The sequence below is a fragment of the Ursus arctos genome, unplaced genomic scaffold (assembly GCF_023065955.2).
Source record: "Ursus arctos isolate Adak ecotype North America unplaced genomic scaffold, UrsArc2.0 scaffold_5, whole genome shotgun sequence".
NCBI classification, from domain to species: domain Eukaryota; kingdom Metazoa; phylum Chordata; class Mammalia; order Carnivora; family Ursidae; genus Ursus; species Ursus arctos.
Genome location: NW_026623067.1, coordinates 27612260 through 27631458, shown reverse-complemented (window position 1 = coordinate 27631458; position 19199 = coordinate 27612260). Strand labels below are relative to the sequence as shown.

Below are 19199 nucleotides of genomic sequence, written 5' to 3'. Positions count from 1 at the left end.
TGTGCAAACTGAAATGAAACCAGATAATGGGGGAGAGAGGAAGGAGATGGGGTTGTCGATATTTCTTTGATAGGATGCACAGCTTTAAGTAGACTTATCTGGAATTTTATTTCCATTATTGATAAACTCATGCTATAGATTGATTCTGACAAAAATTTCTTACATTCCTATTAGTGAAGGCCCAAAAGTTCCCCAAATGAGCAGTTTCTCGTGATCTTGTTTAGTCTGTGATCTGTATGGATTTCTAAATATAGGAAAGTCTATCTTTAATAATTCCTACAACACAATTTGAAAATGTTTAAAGCAAGAGATTGTTTTGTGCTGGAGATTAAGATGAATGTCTCACGTTAATGTGTGGAAGCTGAATTTCATCACTTGCGTGGCCTCTCACTGAAAAGGAATTCTTGCTAAGGCTCGAACAGGTTTAAGGTCCTGTGTTGCTCTGCAGACAACCGAGTGGGCAACTGCTACCTGAAGTTCGGGCCTCGAGGAGACGGGAGTCTGTCCTGCAACACCGAGATCGGGGTGGGCGTCAGCCGCTCCTCCTGCTGCTGCTCCCTGGGGAAGGCCTGGGGGAACCCCTGCGAGACGTGCCCCCCTGTCAACAGCAGTGAGTATAGCGCCGGAGAAGAGGAAGGGAACAAAGCGGCGGCTGAAGACTAGTTGCTGTTTTCTTCTTGTGCTGGGGGTGGGGCAACAGCATGGGGTAAAAGGGTGACCTTGCACGCTTTCAGTGATGATGCTGGAACCCACCCAGAGTGTTCGATATGAAAGGAATGGGAAATGCTTTCTTTTTACTGTTTTTCATGATACGATAAAAAGAAAAAACAATGGTTAACCCCAATCCAGTGTGAACGGTGCTGCTGCCAGTCTTCCTTGGGATCACAAAGGAAGACCATTCCTGGCTCTTCTCAGGGATTGTTACAGTTCAGGTTCATAGACATGCTGTACTCTGCAGGTCAGTCGTGTAATGTCTGCAGCTGAAACGTGTGTTCTGATGCGAACACAGATGAAACTTTGGAATGGTTGAGTCAGGTTTTATTTACTAGCCAAAAAAGTTGTAATATAAATTGCTTTTGAAGCTTTTTCTTTAATCAAAAACAGATGTTTTTGTTATTCTAATGTGTGTGTAACTTGTGAAGTAGTGACGTTACTTCAAGTAGAATGTAATGTACATTTAAATGTATTTGAAAGGGCACTAAAGAATGCAGTTCTCTTCTCTTAGATTGTGTTTTGAGTCTGGCAACTGCAACATGCTTCTTCATTGTCTCCTCCCCCTGAACTGCCGTCACCTCTCTTCTCTCCCATTGTTTTGTAGCTGAGTATTACACACTGTGTCCCGGAGGTGAGGGCTTCAGACCCAACCCCATCACCATCATCTTAGAAGGTGAGTGCACCTCTAATTGTCACCCAGATTTAAACAAGATAAAGACAAAAGCTGGTAGGAAAGTTAGTGTGGAGCAACCTAAACAAGATTATTTTGCAAAATGACAGTGGGACAGTCAGTTACCAGGATGCTGAATAACACGTTGTAACTTGGATAGGACCCATGACAGTGATTGGATGTCTGATTGCTCTGCAGAGAAACTCTCTGTATTGTCATCCCCAGCTTGCTTTAGCACTCTTCTCAGATTTTAGCAAATTTGCATGACAAAGCAAAAAAAAATCAATGGTCAGAAGAAACCTAAGGCCTGGAAGTCTGCAGGCCATACAGCATCACACACTGGAGAGCTGTAACAGTAACCCTGGTCTTTGATGGCGGTACTTGCTGTGAGTGAGCTCTCTCTCCTTCTGCAGATATCGATGAATGCCAAGAGTTACCAGGCCTCTGCCAGGGTGGAAACTGCATCAACACTTTTGGAAGCTTCCAGTGCGAGTGCCCACAAGGCTACTACCTCAGCGAGGAAACCCGCATCTGTGAAGGCGAGCTGCTTGGACACCTTCAAGTTATTAGCACTCTTTAGAACACAGTTACGGTCAGGCCAGGAGAAGATTCTTTCAAAGGATCTGTTAGCCTGGTTCATAGCTTTTACCTTGTCCCACCCTTGCTGCTCAGTTGTATGGTGATAGATAAATTAATTTACAGCTTAACTGCTATAATTTACTATGATTTTTCTCTGAGTGCATGGGCTGATTATAATTGGAGAAAGCTGGGTTAGTGTAAAAACATCAGTATCAAATAAGTTATTGGTTCAAATATGGATAAGAGTTCTATTTTACATACAGAAAATAGGTAAACTGCAATGCAACTCTTCAGTTACTGTTTTTCAGTAATTTTTAAATGTTAGGAAGCTTTGTATGAAGACATTCAAAGATTATGCAGATACCTTTCTTGCTTCCATCCTCTCCTTTCTCCTGTGGCACAGCAGTCATCCTTTTAGGGGCCTCTCTCCCCCTAGCCAGGGAGCTTCTTGACACAAGGCTTCTTGACACAAGGCTTCTTGACACAAGGCCCACATCTTAGTCGTCTTTCTAGTTGTGAGTTCTAGCTTACAGAAGGATGTTGGCATTTATTTGTGGAATGAATGAATAAGTGTTTCCGAAAATGAACATTAAACATGTTAATAGAATTATTTCCATTATGACCTTCCCTTTAGAACACATTAGATAAATGTTTCTAGAAGAAATATGATTTAATAAGTAGAATAACCAGCAGCTGTGCTCCTTCTAGAATCCCTGAATGGCTACTAATTTGAACAGAGTTGTACAGAGAAAGGCTTTCCTTAGAATCAGACCTGTAACTACAGGGAACAAACTGATGGTTGCCAGAGGGGAGTAGCACAAGGGCTGAAGGGGAGAGGGAGGTACAGACTTCCAGTGATGGAATGAAGAGGTCACAGGATAAAAGGCCCAGCGTAAGGCGTACAGTCACTGATACGGTAATAACGATGGAACGCGACAGACGGTAGCTACGCTTGTGAGCACAGCATCATGTATAAACTTGTCCAATCACTAAGTTGTGCAGCCGGAACTAATGTGCCATTGTGTGACAACTCTTCTCAGATTTACAAAAAGGATAAAGGCTTTCCTAACTGTGTTCAAAGTCAGCATTAAACTTGAGTTTAAATGACAAGAGGACAGCAGGCTTTCAAGTGCTTCCATTTGAAGAATGTAAAATTTCAATTTAAAAAAATACGGGTGCCTTTCATATTATTTTTGCCACTTCAGAAAAAAATTTCTTTTGATCACCTGTATTTTTTAATATTGGCTTTTTTTTATTTTAATGTTTTTTTTATTATATTATGTTAGTCACCATACAGTACATCCCTGGTTTCTGATGTAAAGTGCGATGATTCATTAGCTGCGTATAACACCCAGTGCACCATGCAATACGTGCCCTCCTTACTACCCATCACCAGTCTATCCCATTCCCCCACCCCCTCCCCTCTGAAGCCCTCAGTTTGTTTCTCAGAGTCCATAGTCTCTCATGGTTCATTCCCCCTTCTGATTACCCCCCCTTCTTTATCCCTTTCTTCCCCTACCAATCTTCCTAGTTCTTATGTACCATAGATGAGAGAAATCATATGATAATTGTCTTTCTCTGCTTATTTCACTCAGCATTATCTCCTCCAGTGCTGTCCATGTTGCAGCAAATGTTGAGAACTCGTTCTTTCTGATAGCTGAGTAATGTTCTATTGTATATATGGACCACACCTTCTTAATCCAGTCATCTGTTGAAGGGCATCTCGGTTCCTTCCACGATTTAGCTATTGTGGACTTTTTTTTTTAAAGAAAGACATACTTTGTGTCATGTAAATGCATATTTTGGGGTCTTTTCGGTAGAACTGCTTTAAATTCTAAATTTTTTTTTTTTAAATAAGGATTTGGGAAATCAGCCATATGTTTTGTTTAGTAGTTTAAATCATATAAATTCATGGAACAGTAGCTTTATGACTTAACGGGTCTCCTTGCCTGTTGTAGATATCGATGAGTGTTTCGCGCACCCCGGTGTGTGCGGGCCTGGGACGTGCTACAACACGCTGGGAAATTACACCTGCATCTGCCCGCCTGAGTACATGCAGGTCAACGGAGGCCACAACTGCATGGGTACGTGAAGCCTCGGACTGGGATGAGGTCACGCGCTCGGGCGCTCGTGTCTCAGAATGATTGTTCAGAAAATCTGGAAACTAAGTGTTGATGAATGATGAAGTATTTCACAGGCTTATAAACTTCTGGCTCTGCATCATTTTTTTTTGTACTTTGAATATATAGTTCCACAGTCATAAGCTTGAGTCTTAGATACAAAACATCATCAAACGTGACACTTAAACCTATTCCTAAGGAGTTTGTGTTTTCCATTCACATCAGGGGAACATTATTTACAAATAAGAGAATGTTTAAAATTTAATATGTATTACTTTTAAAATTAAATCAATACCTTTGAGTAGAGAAACAAGTATCTGTTAGTTTTGTTTGCCAAGAAAATTATAAATGGAAACCCCTTATCTGAAAGCAGGAGAGAGCGAGGTTAGTCAACGCATGATTTATGTTCAACTTGAAGGATTATGTTAAGATGCCTCCAGATGGCCAAGAAATATTCTGGAGTTACTAAAGAAGAAAGCTGGTGTCTCCAGGTGCGTGGACTTCATCAGTAGCTTCTTCCCGCTCTGACTGGTTGGCTTGTTTTCCGTTACGTAGACATGAGGAAAAGCTTTTGCTACCGAAGCTATAATGGAACCACTTGTGAGAACGAATTGCCCTTTAATGTGACGAAGAGGATGTGCTGCTGCACGTACAATGTGGGCAAAGCCTGGAACAAACCGTGCGAGCCGTGCCCCACCCCAGGAACGGGTAAGCACGCAGGCTGGGCTGCTGACACGTATGTGTGACAGTTGAGCAAAAGCAAATGTGTGCTAAAACCAGACATGTTCAGTGCTGAGAATACCCAAGGGCGTCATACGACTCCGTGTCCCAAGTGGCCCTTTTCGGGATTCAGATGCTAATTTCTGAGATATCTTTTGAGGAGGAATCTGCATCCTGAAAATAAGCCCCACTGCTAAAGAGTGAACGTTCAGAGTGCTGGTCCGCCGAAGGTCGTTATTTTATAGTGTGCTGGTGAGTTACGCAGTTACTCATCGAGCAGCTGTTTACTGAGCATCTGTCATGTGTCACTGTGCTTGACTGGGAAGGTGTCATATTTTGATTTAAAACCTGTGGTAATTTCAAGTCCATCAAATTCAGTAAGTACTGTTTTGGTTCCTGTCTTGAAAAATATGCAAAAAATGGATTTGATGAGCAGACTTCACATGAAAACAGCCTATTGCCAGCATGTTTGTTATACATCCTTTTCTCCCCAAACTTATCTGAAATTTTTAGACAGAAAATAAAACTGGTCTGTACATGGTAAGATTTTTCTCACAAGCACAGATTCTTTTGAAAGAAAAACAAAAAGATAATAGCTACAAGAACAAAAAAATAAATGTCCTAAAGCTGTTGCCTGTTCAGGTTCATTAATGGTGTGGAGAGTTACTTTCAATAGCTGTAGAATCTAAGTGTCGCACCAATGGGACAAATGATGAGAAACAATCGTTATGCATTTGTTGCCAGACATTGCTTAGGATATATTGATTCAAATGTGATGATATAAGTAATGAGGTAATGAAATGAAAATAAGGAAAAACATGAAAACTGCCCTATGGAGCCTTTCTCGCTGGCTCTAATTCAGTGGACAAATGGATTTTCGTAACTAACTTACCATAGCTGTGCTCCGAAAAAACAAATGGAAACATTTTTACGATTCTGCAAGAACTCCCGTCAGTTGGAAGTTGAAGATCACTGGGTTAGGGAATTAAATAGCACTTTCTTTTTTTTTTTTTTTTTAGAGAGAGAGGGAGACGGAGAGCATGAACAGGGGGAGGGCCAGCAGGAGAGGGAGAGAAGCAAACTCCGCACTGAGCAGGGAGCCCAATGTGGGGCTTGATCCCATGACCCTGAGATCATGACATGAGCCAAAATCAAGAGTTGAACACCTACCTGACTGAGCCACCCAGGCTCCCCTAAACATCACTTTTTGTAAGAGGAAGTAAAGGGCTTAGGTTTAAGAGGAGGACAGGTTTGTAGTTATATTGAAGTTCTGCCACTTAACTATCTGATCTTATGTAGATGATTTTTCCTCTCTGAACCTGATTCCTTGTATGTAGATTAAAAATGACAGTAACTAATATGGTTATGCAGTAAATGAGGGGATCCCTATAAATCACAACTTCTGCATTGCCAAGCTATTGGAGACTGCAGAATTGAGCATCTGAGTGTGCCAGTCTATGTTGTGGACGCTCAGTGAGCTTTGCTGGGTGAAGTACGCAGTCCCTCCCTGATAGCACGTCACATACGGTCTGCACTCTGTGTTTTACCTAACACTGTTTTCAGGAGCTGTACTCACGTGTGTCACCGTGGGCATCAGAAGGAATCTACTTCTTAAAAAGGAAAATTCTCTTAAATTTCTATTAGTTTGCTGAATTATGTGATAGGAATATCTGTTTTATACCATTATGCATTATTTCTGATGCCTCAAATTTCACATTCCAGCAAAATAGACATTTTTACGTTTAAAAAGATGAGACAAAGGGGCGCCTGGGTGGCACAGCGGTTGAGCGTCTGCCTTCGGCTCAGGGCGTGATCCCGGCGTTGCGGGATCGAGCCCCACGTCAGGCTCCTCTGCTGTGGGCCTGCTTCTTCCTCTCCCACTCCCCCTGCTTGTGTTCCCTCTCTCGCTGGCTGTCTCTATCTCTGTCGAATAAATAAATAAAATCTTTAAAAAAAAAAAAGATGAGACAAAATTCATGTCTCATTCATTCATTTTTCATCTGTTTCGCACTACGACAACTGTTTTTGCTTGCCTCTGCCTTTGTGCAATTTATAATCCCTTTTTAAACTTGTACTCTAACCTGGTTTTTCAATGTGTAGAAACTGGATCATTGTTAAAGACACGCGTATCCAAAGAACAAAAGAATTAAAATGCCTTCAGTAGATATTTTGAAACTTGTAATGATTTACTTGTAAGAGCATTAAAAAGTTAGTGATGATAACAATGGTAAAGAATGTCTAAAATCTACTTCTGACAGAAGCTGGTACTATTACCAAATAAATACAACTGAAATTAAAATATCCGGTTGTGAGTAGTATAAAATATATTTGTCAGTGCAAATAATACTTATGCAAAATGTTATTTGAAAGGAGTTTGAGAATTTTAAGAGTGTATTTGCTTCATTTATATTTTAAAGCTGACTTTAAAACCATATGTGGAAATATCCCTGGATTCACCTTTGACATTCACACCGGAAAAGCTGTTGGTAAGTTTTTCCAGATTATGTTTATCTTAATACATAAAGGTAGAAATTGTGTAAAAGTCTCTTCGGCGTTTTTAAAGTTTAAAGTGCCATAAAATACAATAATCTGGATTCTGATCTAATATAGTTAGGCAAGAAAGAACTAACACATTTACAGACTCTCCCCAAGTGTTAATAAGGATGGTACTCTGTCAGCATACTTTGGTGATCGGGTTATGATGTACAACGGACTATCTCAAGATTTCCTACATATCAAGCTTAAACCTTAGTTTTCCTCCTCTTTAATATTGTATTACGTGACTCAAAATAGTCCACTTTATTGTACCCTTTAGTGGCTTTTTTTTGTAGCTATATATTTACATTTTTGGTGTATTGTTGCAGTGTCCCTTTCTACTTAGGAATTTGCAGAATTATTAGTTATACTGATCATTTTCATCTGGATGTACTTTCTGTTGTTTATTCTACTTTTCTTCCTCAGAGATTAAGTTAGTAATATAATTTTAAGTCTCCATTGTCAATGCATCTGTAACAAAGTTCATAAAATTAAGAAAACTTAGCTTTCTTCGTTAGGTGAGTAGCAGCCATTAGGGGAGCCTGAAGCATAACTTGAAGCAGAAGCTTGATTCCTTAGGAAGTTTATTTGCTACATTGACACTAAAATCCCTTGGTATATTGGATCAGCTACAACACTATTCAAAGAAAAGTAGTCTATCTTATGGCCTGTATGCTTTCATAAACCAAAAAAGCAATCATACCACTCTAGAATTTATTCTTGTGATGCTGAGTGTGTATTTTCATTCCAGCATACATGTAGCATTGTCAAAGTTTTTTGTGGTAAATAAGCAGAACTGCGTCCATGTGACCGAATCTGTTCACTTTCAGACATTGATGAGTGTAAAGAGATCCCAGGCATATGTGCAAACGGCGTGTGCATCAACCAGATTGGCAGTTTCCGTTGTGAATGCCCCACGGGCTTCAGTTACAATGACCTGCTCCTGGTCTGCGAAGGTAATCTGAACCATGCGTGAGCCCCAGCCAGACGAGTTCGGGGGACACAAGTGGGTTTTTGACGGTCTCCCGATTGGTACGGGAGTACAGTTCTACAGCATTGAGGAGCGGGTCGCCACACTGGTGGAGGGAAGGCAGTACTAACACAATAAGGGAATTGTTACAGTGGACTTGCTCTTGCAGACATCGACGAGTGCAGCAACGGCGACAGCCTGTGTCAGCGGCACGCGGACTGCCTCAACAGCCCGGGCAGCTACCGCTGCGAGTGTGCGGCCGGCTTCAAGCTCTCCCCCAACGGAGCCTGCGTAGGTGAGAGGCCGCGCGCCGCCTTCTCCCCGTCCCTCCACCGAGCAGTTGGCCATGCTTTCCTAGCAAAATCTATTCTCAGAATTTGGACAAGAGTTTCCGAGTAAATCTTTTCATTCCTCTTGAGTCTGTTTCACCATATATTTTAGATTAACTTGTTAGGAAAAAAGAAATCCCTTCAATGGATTCTCCTAGGATTAGACCTAAAATAAAATAGTATCTTCGAGATACCAATCAGCATAGAAAAATGGCCCAATTTTTTTTTTTTAAGTCTTGGATATTTTCAAGCCTCGCTTCTTTTGATTCAGCTGTTGTTATGGTTCATTTTCAGCCTGTCTGTAATAATTAATAGCAGGCTTTAGAAACAGGCCTGTGAGAAAAATGAAGGAATCTTAATGAAAATCAGATATGTGTAACATGTGTTTTATTTTCTGTTTTAGATCGCAACGAATGTTTAGAAATTCCTAATGTTTGCAGTCATGGCCTGTGTGTTGATTTGCAAGGAAGTTACCAGTGCATCTGCCACAATGGCTTTAAGGCTTCCCAGGACCAGACTATGTGCATGGGTAAGAGGGAGGACGTTAGTTCCAGGAGTGCAGGGAACTGAGACTCCAAGAGAGCTTATGGGTCGCCCCCTTGCTGTGACTAACTACCACGTCTCTTGTCAGAAACAGTCTCGCAAAAAGTTAGCTCATGCCTTTATTCAGTGTAAAATTTGTGAGCAGGGACACACCACAGTATATTCTTTGGTTCACTGTTTCAACCTTTTTGCTCAGATGCCTTTCACACGCTTCTCATGCACTCTGGGACACTCACGGTTCTGTGGAAGTCACCACAGTCACCAGCTGCCCTTTCCCCTTCTCTGTTCCCACTCGAGAAAACCTGTCCAGCCGCAAGAATGCAAGGGAGTAGTAGTAGTAAGAGCAATAGTATTGAAATAAATATTTAGACACACATATACATATATTTATACACTTTCTCCCCAAGTCACAGAATACATGGGACTTACCAGCTGCTTTTTTGTTTTAACTCCTTACATGTTTAGAAGCAAATGTAGCAAAACTCTTTAAAATGTCCCAGTCGCTCGTGTAATGGTTGTCTGAGCAGTGATAGTGTTCAGTAAGTGCTTGCTGAGCTGACACGTGAGGAGATTTCAAAGGCAGATGGGCTGGCCACCTTGGAGCCCAACCTTGGAACTCAGCATAACTCCTTCAGTCTGATGTCAACAGCAGGCTGTAGCTAAGCCAAAAGAGTTCTCCATGCATTGCACTTAAAAGAGGAGAATTAAATTTAAAACTTGGGTATTTATAAGTAACACATCCTCAGTTTAGTAAAAGCTGAACTTGTGCATCTACTATTTTGGTGTTGAAGATACTACCTGTATGAACAGTAAAGTCAGATTCCAGGACCACAGGACCGGTTTCCTTTATGAGCCATCCGTACCACAAGGACCACGCAGAGAACGTCTCTGTTCATCTGCTGCCTCCTAAGAGCTCCCCTTTGGACCTCAGCCATGGTGGTGGGAAAACTCTCTAGGGGAGGCTTGTACGAAGGACAGATAGAGGATCTAGCCCTCTTTGCATGAACTTTCTAAGAATGCTTGCTCATACATGCTTCTCCTGGCTGTACTCTGTGAAAGAGAACATGATTTGCTAAAAAAAAATATTTGAGATTTAATTCAGAAATTCGTATGGAGAAAACATGCCCTCAAGCCTAATAATTTGTCGATGGTAAAAGTCAGTGAGACCTCTTGATAATCTCTCTCTTAAACAAAGCTTTCTTCCTAAGGAACAGTACCCTTTTTTGCATAGAAGAGTTTCAACAGCCTAGAATTCATTGTCTAGGGAATCTGTTCTCTCATGTGAGGGTGACCTTTCTAAACACACTTTTAATTCCATTTTTGGAGGGCTAATAATACTGAGTTCTAGTAGACTTCTTCAATTTGGATTCTATTTATAAAATTCAGGAAACTAAAATTTGCCTTTGTTGTACTGATCAAAGTAAGGTGTGTAAATTTCTGAGGGAGTGGTGTTGATAATGGTTGAATAGAACAAATTGTTTAGTGTTGCAAACGATTGGTTTCCTTACAACTGACAAGCAGACCCATTCATTAAAACATGCACGCCAAGGGAATGCTTGCTTAGCTGAGCTCTGAGTATTATACGAGCCTATAAGTCACTCAGCAGCACTTCGTCTTACAGTTTTAGAGTTTTCTCTATTTCATACTCATTTCCCTGAAATAAATGCAGGTTCCTAAGTATTGAATGAGGAAAATCTAAGTGAGTCAGTAATTTTTAAAAAATGTAAATGTTTAACCAGCTATGTTTTTCTAGTTAAAAATTGAATTCCTTGGAGCCACTGTTTCTTTGTAGATGTTGACGAGTGTGAGCGGCATCCATGTGGAAATGGAACTTGTAAAAACACGGTTGGATCCTATAACTGTCTCTGCTACCCAGGGTTTGAACTCACTCATAACAATGATTGCCTGGGTAAGTACTCAGTCCTTTGTTGCTACTACTTCATGTTCACACCATATACTGAAATAAGGAATAAAACCAAAGACTAAATCAAGTGTTTTTATCATAAAAAACAAATATGTGCTGAAAGATATGTAATAACATTGACTAATTTCCAGTTAACTAAAGTCATAGTACTGGTTTAAATAATCACAAGACAGTCTGCTGTGTAGAGTACTTCTGTCCATCAGCCGGTCGATGCGGGGGGGAAAGGCATGCAGATGCTGGGAAATCTGCTGGGATTGCTCTATGGTTTAGGGTGGCTTTTACCCCTTAAATGAGATCAAAGATAGACCTGTCATTGTTTCAGTGCTATTCCAAGCATTCCAAATAATGCATTCTTGATTTATATTCAAATGCTGACAGAGTCTCCAACTTAAAAACATGTTGTGTCTTGAAACATCATTTTCTTTGAAACCAGGGATGCCTCTTCCCACAGAAAGGGTGGACTAGGGGTCAGGTCTCCACATCAGCCCTCAGAAACCTGCTTGATTTTAATTTTGAACAACCATAAATTTTCAGGGGAAAATGAAAGTGTCTGCTATGCATTGTACAGAATTTTATCATTTGCCCCTAAACAACAGTGATTAAAACAATTAATAGTGAGTAGGGGAGGTCGCTTAAGTCAGTGGAGGACATGGCAAGAGGAAGGACAAACAAATGCTGACCATATGTGTGGTTTAGCACGCATGAGGCACTGTGCTAGTGCCCACAGCCAGCATGCCTTCGCACACGGGGCCCTGTGAGGTATGTGATGGCGACTCCAGCTTCCTGCCGTTGTGGGATCAGCACAGCTCAGACCCACCTCTGACCTCTGGTTTACACCAGCACATGCTCCTCTCAATTTTGTTTTTGTTTTTGTATTTATTTGTTTGTTTATTTTATTTGAGAGAGAGAGTTTGCTCACGCACGTGAGTTGGGGGAGGGGCAGAGGGAGAGAGAGCATTTCAATCAGACTCTGTGATGAGCACGGAGTCCGATGCAGGGCTCAGTCTTACGACCCTGAGATCATGACCTGAGCTGAAATCAAGAGTCAGATACTTAACTAACTGAGCTACCCAAGCACCCCCATTTTGTTTTGTTTTCTTTTTCCAAATTCTGCCACTGTGAAAAAATTTGGAGCTGACTGGACATTTTTTTCAACTACCACGTTCTTATCTATAGTTTCTCAGACCCTTTGTACAACCAGGAAGAACTAAAGACACCAATACAGCTCTGATCCAAACACAGCCTTCAAAAACCTTCAGTAATTAATAGAGTAATTACTCCAAGGCAGCCAACCCTAAGTTTCACTGAAACTGAAGATGTTTTTCTTTCAAGTTCTGTATTTTGTCAGCAAAATATATGTTAGCATTTCTAGAGTATTTTTAACGTAATTGATTTTTCTATATTTAATATGCTCCATTATCTGTGCTTTGAATATAGTTAGCTTACCTCCAGGTACAGTCATCTGCAAACTAGGCCATCAGGTTAAGTCTGTACACCTTCTGGTCTCCAGGGAAAGAAATCTTTTTCATTTGAAAAGAATGGAAAGCTTCACCATAAACCTTCAGTTTTTATCTGGCTATAAATTTGAGTTCTATTAATATCAAAACTTGGCATTGAAATACAATAGGGATCTCTGTGACCTTATTAGTCACACAGTGCTTCCAGTAGGAGCTATTTTTCTCTGTGTTGATGAGGATTGTAGTGACGCGTATTTGTAAATGCATGCCGGTGAATATGCTTTTACGTTGGAACAGGTAACACAATACATATGTAAGGGCTCTCTCTGAAAAGCTCATTCCTATTTGCTTACAGATATAGATGAGTGCAGCTCCTTTTTTGGTCAGGTGTGCAGAAATGGACGGTGTTTCAATGAAATTGGCTCCTTCAAGTGTTTATGTAATGAAGGTTATGAACTTACTCCAGATGGCAAGAATTGTATAGGTAACTCTCTACACAGTAAACAGTCTTTGTGTTGTTTTGTTAAATAATGATGTGACTCCCCACCCCCACCCCCACACACATACTTGGAAACTCTCTCACATTTCACTTGATCATCTGATCACTTGACCAAAATATAAAATACCATGGGAAATTTGGGTATAAGGAATACACCAACAATTGGGAATGACTTGTCCAAAATGTTTTTATTGGAAGAGAGCTCGGGGCTATCCATGTCACCATAAAAGGAGACAGATGAAACAAATCGGGAAAGTCAGGCTCTTGCCAAATGAGTAATACCCAAGATGTCAAAAGAGTATCTCAGGGCGTCTTTGTCTGTAGTGACCTGACAGATCAGAGGGACCAAGTTGAATTCATGTTAACATCATTTGGCAACAGTTACCTCATAGTGAAGTCATTTTTTCTCTCATTTCTCTTTAAAGATACTAACGAGTGTGTCGCTCTCCCTGGCTCTTGTTCTCCCGGTACCTGTCAGAATCTGGAAGGGTCCTTCAGATGCATCTGTCCCCCAGGGTACGAAGTGAAAAGCGAGAACTGCATCGGTAAGGTTAACACTTGTTCTCAGGTCCACAAGCTGTTGAGTCTAAGACCCGGTCCAGACCCTATGGAAGGGTACTGAACCCAAACCACGGCAAGCAGGCCGACCCCAGGATTCAGCACAGAGCTGCCAACATGTGCTTTGCTGAACCATCAGAATCGATGTGAAGGTGGAGTGGTGGGAACAAAGCAGTTAGGGACGTGGGGTTTTTCATTAACAGAAACGTTATACCAGTCAAAGAATTTTCAGTGCACTCTAATCTTTTTTCCAAATGTCAACAGAGACTTTCTACGGAATTTAAAGAGAGTCTACAAAAATTGTAATCTTTGGCAACCAACTTTAAAACAGCTATTAAAGGTGTCTAGAGTCCTAGAAATGTGGAGCAGAAAATCTTGACCATGCTGTTGAGACATTTTTTTCCTTAGGAAGGCCTCATGTCAAAACAGAAAATATTAATCCATTTGTCATAACAGATGTTTTTCTGCTGAAACTCCTCCAGCATGCAAGAACGCTGTAACCACATCAAAAGTGGGTCCCAGAATTGCCTGGTGAACATGATGAAGGCTGACCTTTTTGCAGTTACTTAATTTCACTTTTATACAAATTATTTTTTACAGTCTTGTTGAAATTCAGAAGCACCATCTTAGTGTGATTCTTCTAACATGAAATGATTGCTGAGGGGTTTTTTGCCTTTGAGTTATCCAATTAAAATAAAAAAGTTCTGTGTAGCTCTACTGTTCGCTTTCCAGGGATGCTGATAGACAGAAGTGAAGGAGACCGTTTACTTCATCAAACTTAATTATTTTCAGACCATATGATTTCATATAATGGATACCCCAAGTCATTCCAGTTTGGTCTTTATATCTTTTCCCTTTCTTGATCTCTTGTAGTGAGTGCATTGTAAAACTGTTTGGTGTTTTTAATCCTTAAAAAATAATAGAGACTAGAAGCATCTTAATAACAACTTTCTTGAATAGTAAAAGATCCTTTCTTTCTTTCATTTTCTTTATTCTCTATTTAATCTCAGTTCTTTACCCCTGTAGTCCATCCCTTTATGGAACAATGACAGTAGCAGTGTGTCAGCCATTAGAAGGGAAAGACATACATGCACTTCTCTGTATCAGAAAGGCTCAGCTACCTTTTCTCTCAGTGAAAAAAAAATCTGTGATTCAGTAACCTTTCAGTCAACTGCAGAAGTATTTTTTTCCTTATCCATCATTAGCAACATTCCTATTTTGCATGTCTGAAAAAAATGATCTTTAACACTTAACTTCACTGTAAGACTATTTTCTTCAGACTGGAATCTTTTCTACCAGTTTTATCCAGATGAAATGCCTAACATGACTATACAGCACTTACACAAACATACACGTATCACACATGTACACACTCACACAAATTCATTACACCTTTCAGTGTGTTACAGTGAACGATTGGCACCTTTTAGGTGCTAGGAATCCAAAAAGATACAGTCCGTGCCTTTAGGTAACCTACTGCATAAAAGAAAAGACCTATTTTGTAAGTAAACCTGCCTTGTAAAGACATCCTTGGAATCCAGTGTGACAGATGTCGTGCCAGAGGTGGGTTCAGACTGTGGGAGCACAGGGTGAAGCTGTGATGATGGTGGTCAAAAGACGGCAAGTCAAGAAAGCTCATCACAAAGGACTGGTGACATTTGAGGTGGCTCCTAAACGTTGGACAGGAATTGACTAATCAAAGGGACAGGACAGAGGAGGCCACTGGAGAATGCAGGCAACCAGAGTGTGGTAAGGGGCCATGAGTGGCCAGCTCAGAAGATTGAACTCAGTCCCGCAGACAGTGTGGAACACGGCAGGGTTTGTTTTGTTTTAAAGAAAGGGTACGGTATGACTCACAAAAATTCTACAAATATAAATGGAAAATATAGTATGTGCCTGACACCGTGCTAGCCTGAGCAGTGCGGCAGTGACCGGGACAGATGTGTCCTGTCCTTGTGGAACTGACATTCTAATGTGGCCGGAACTGTGTAATATTTCCTCACTCTGGCAAAATAACTCACCAAATAAGCACTTCCGATGATAAAAAAAAAAAAAAACCAAAAAAAAAAAAAAAAAAACAGATATCACTGGTAGGAATCCATACTTATTTGAAGGAACCTTTCTGGGGTGAGGTGGAAATGATGAAATTCTCAAACCATGTCTGAGTCCCCCTGGCTCCATAGGCACAGAGTCTCAAGTAGATGTGTGTTTTAGAAAGCCTGGTGGCAGTGTGAGGGGACAAGGGGACGTGCAGTCCATTAGGAGATTTATGGTATTCCCGGAGCAGGTGAGGTTGAGTTCGAAAGCCCAGAGGAGGTGGAAGTGCCAGGTCACATGCTTCGGGCATCTGGAGTCAGGGGGAGAAATCAAGTCCAGGATCTTAAGCTGGATGGCGGAGAGGAGCATCAGAGAGGGAGACCCGTTGAGGCTGTGACGCCTGTCGGATATTGAGTTGGTCCCGTGGGGTAAGCAGGTGGACACACACACCCCCAGGGATGAGTTGCAGGGAGCTGGGGTTCTGCCTGGGTGTCTGTCTGGGCTGTATGGTTGATGGGAACTGGATATAATCTTTGACTTTGGAAGCGATAATAGTTTACTTTTATAGAAGTTGCTATACACACACATTATGTACTCTCATTTCATATTAAATAATCTGTGGCTGGCAGATTGTTATAGGACAAACTTTATTTTAAAGACTGAACAGTATATTGATTTTGTTAAATGAATACATTCTCCTGCTCTTGTCCAGATATAAATGAATGTGACGAAGATCCCAACATCTGTCTCTTTGGCTCCTGCACCAACACTCCTGGGGGCTTCCAGTGCAGCTGCCCCCCTGGCTTCGTGCTGTCTGATAATGGACGCAGGTGCTTTGGTAAGCTGTGAACGCCTTCTCTGTCCGCATTTGCCCTTAGGAGCTTGACAGCTAGGCAGTAAACCCTCATGCGAGTGGTGGTCACTACAAAGCACATGTCTGCAGCAGGTACGTGTAAGTTAAAAATATAGGTCTCAAAACTCTGCGCCAGACACTTTTTAAGGTACTTTGAATTTTTGGCTTTGTTTCCACATTTTTTAATGTCATACTGAAAAATTAGTATTTTTATTCACTTATTATTATTATTATTATTATTATTGCTTCACTGTTCATTTGTTGTTGGTATAGATTTTTTTGTACTACATACACACTGGTGTATGACTTGTTTTTAATGTGAATGGATTTACCGAAAGTTACGTAGAATGTTTTTGTTAGGCTATCGTGTAACAGTAGAAGAAGAGATACGGAAATCATTTTAAAACCGAGCATAATTTCTCAAGTTTCCTAGGGGCATTATAAAACCATTTTAAACATTTTAAATAATTACAACAAACTTTATAGACAGGCCAGTGTAAATGGGCACGTGAAACTGGCCACGGAGGTTTTCCAGACCTGTCTTTCAGCTGCGAATCTAATCTGCCTCCTGTGTTCAGCCGATGAGAAATGTTCCGTCAGAAACAGTTAGACACAGAGTATTCTGTCCTTCTCCATGACCAGTAAGGAGGCCTGTGATGTTTGCTTTCTTGACTAGATACCCGCCAGAGCTTCTGCTTCACGAACTTTGAAAATGGAAAGTGTTCCGTACCCAAAGCTTTCAACACCACCAAGGCCAAATGCTGCTGCAGTAAAATGCCGGGAGAGGGCTGGGGGGACCCCTGTGAGCTGTGCCCCAAAGATGACGAAGGTGAGAGCCACCACGCAGAATACTGCTTTGCGCAGGTTTAACTGTGTTTTGAAAGTGAAATTCCTCCCTCACGTATAAACTGTAAAGTTCCCTGCACACCCTCATCTGAGGGACTCTGTCTCCACTTGATCATGCAGCACCTGTGAGAGCAGGTAGAGTTCCTCCCGTTACTTCATCCCCCCTCCCCCGGCCGAGGTTAGTAGTGTTTGCTTTCAAAGGAATGAATTTGAGAGGTGCTGGGTGGCTCAGTCATTGTGTCTGCCCTTGGCTCAGGTGAGCCCGCTCTGCGGGAAGCCTGCTTCTCCCTCTCCCACTCCCCCTGCTGGTGTTCCCTCTCTCACTGTGTCTCTCCCTGTCCAATAAATAAATAAAATCTTTAAAAACAAAGAAACAAAAAACAAAAGAAAGGAATGAATTTGAGAGATGCAGGGCAGGAGATGCAAGGAGGGGATGAAAATTATATTCCCAACTGCTGTAAAAGTCCCACATGGGGATCAGATCCTGGGCTGCCGCTCTCAGAATCTTACATAAATGATCAGGAGCTGAGTCAGCACAAGGGCCATTTGCAGTATGAGACCGAGAGCCTCCCAGGTCTTAGGTTCCTGCAGCAGAGGTGCAGGGTGCTTCCCAGCAGGCTCGGACCTGGCTTGCTCTCTAGGTCAGAGGTAGCGCCCGTGTGTCCAGGCAGAGGGGCTCTGGCCGCTCCGCATTAAGTGAGTAAACAGGGGCGCCTGGGTGGTGCAGTCATTAAGCGTCTGCCTTTGGCTCAAGGCGTGATCCCGGCGTTCTGGGATCGAGCCTCACATCAGGCTCCTCCGCTGGGAGCCTGCTTCTTCCTCTCCCACTCCGTCCACTGTGTTCCCTCTCTCGCTGGCTGTCTCTCTCTGTCAAATAAATATATAAATAAACAAAATCTTTAAAAAATATATATATATCACTTAAAAAAAAATGAGTAAACAGACAGAACCAGAAGCCCTTGATAGGCGACACCCCGGAAGGCGCTGGGCAAGCTTGGGTGACCTTCTCTGAATAGACGCAGTGTTGCTTTTGAAGGAAACCATAAAAGTAAAATAAGACTCTTGTTAAAAAGCAGTTTTGTACATGAAAAATAAGTCTAATTTCACGTATACCATTAATCAGTTCTGAAGTTCTCCGATAGCTGAGACCCTTCAGTAACGGGGAGTTTGTGTTCCTCTCTATAGTTGCCTTCCAGGACTTGTGTCCTTACGGCCACGGGACGGTTCCGAGTCTTCATGATACTCGTGAAGGTGTGGTTTGATGTATTTTATTCCTATGATCTTTTTCTATATAAGTAAATTATTGTACATTCTTTAAGTCATATTTTACTACAAAACGTATGGTATATTTTTAACATATATACAGTATTATATATAACATGCGTTATATTTATCACGAGACTACACTGTATGCGAAATACAATACATATTTATCTGGTAAAAGGAATGTTCACATGTTTTATAAATTTTAAGTCTCTGTTGAATAGATACAGTTTTGACATATCTTTTTATATTGAGGAAGTTTATGGATAATTCTTTATTTTAGATGTCAACGAATGCCTTGAGAGCCCAGGCATTTGTTCAAACGGTCAGTGTATCAATACAGACGGGTCTTTTCGCTGTGAATGCCCAATGGGTTACAACCTGGATTACACTGGAGTACGCTGTGTGGGTGAGTGCTGCCTCCACGTTACACACTTGGAAAGTTCTATTCTGGTTCTAATATTCCAGGCACCCTGGGTGGTGGTAGGAGTTACAGAGCCAGTATCAGTAGCTAGTAACTGCTTTTTCTTCTCCCATCTTATATTTTCCAGTAGGTCTGGTTTATGTGAATATGGAGAGAGT

At 41.4% G+C, this 19199-nt stretch overlaps 1 protein-coding gene across 1 annotated transcript in view; it reads left to right on the top strand.

Moving 5' to 3' along the window:
* The window catches only part of FBN2 (fibrillin 2), a 239399-nt gene that overhangs the window by 188388 nt on the left and 31812 nt on the right, over positions 1-19199 (top strand). Inside the window, exons 37-52 of the mRNA XM_026507878.4 lie at positions 449-610; positions 1319-1387; positions 1798-1923; positions 3922-4047; positions 4639-4791; positions 7221-7289; positions 8169-8294; positions 8478-8603; positions 9041-9166; positions 10973-11089; positions 12917-13045; positions 13486-13605; positions 16368-16493; positions 17185-17337; positions 18540-18605; positions 18901-19026. Of these exons, the coding sequence (XP_026363663.2) occupies positions 449-610; positions 1319-1387; positions 1798-1923; positions 3922-4047; positions 4639-4791; positions 7221-7289; positions 8169-8294; positions 8478-8603; positions 9041-9166; positions 10973-11089; positions 12917-13045; positions 13486-13605; positions 16368-16493; positions 17185-17337; positions 18540-18605; positions 18901-19026 (1920 nt within the window). The remainder of the gene's footprint in view (positions 1-448; positions 611-1318; positions 1388-1797; positions 1924-3921; positions 4048-4638; positions 4792-7220; positions 7290-8168; positions 8295-8477; positions 8604-9040; positions 9167-10972; positions 11090-12916; positions 13046-13485; positions 13606-16367; positions 16494-17184; positions 17338-18539; positions 18606-18900; positions 19027-19199) is intronic.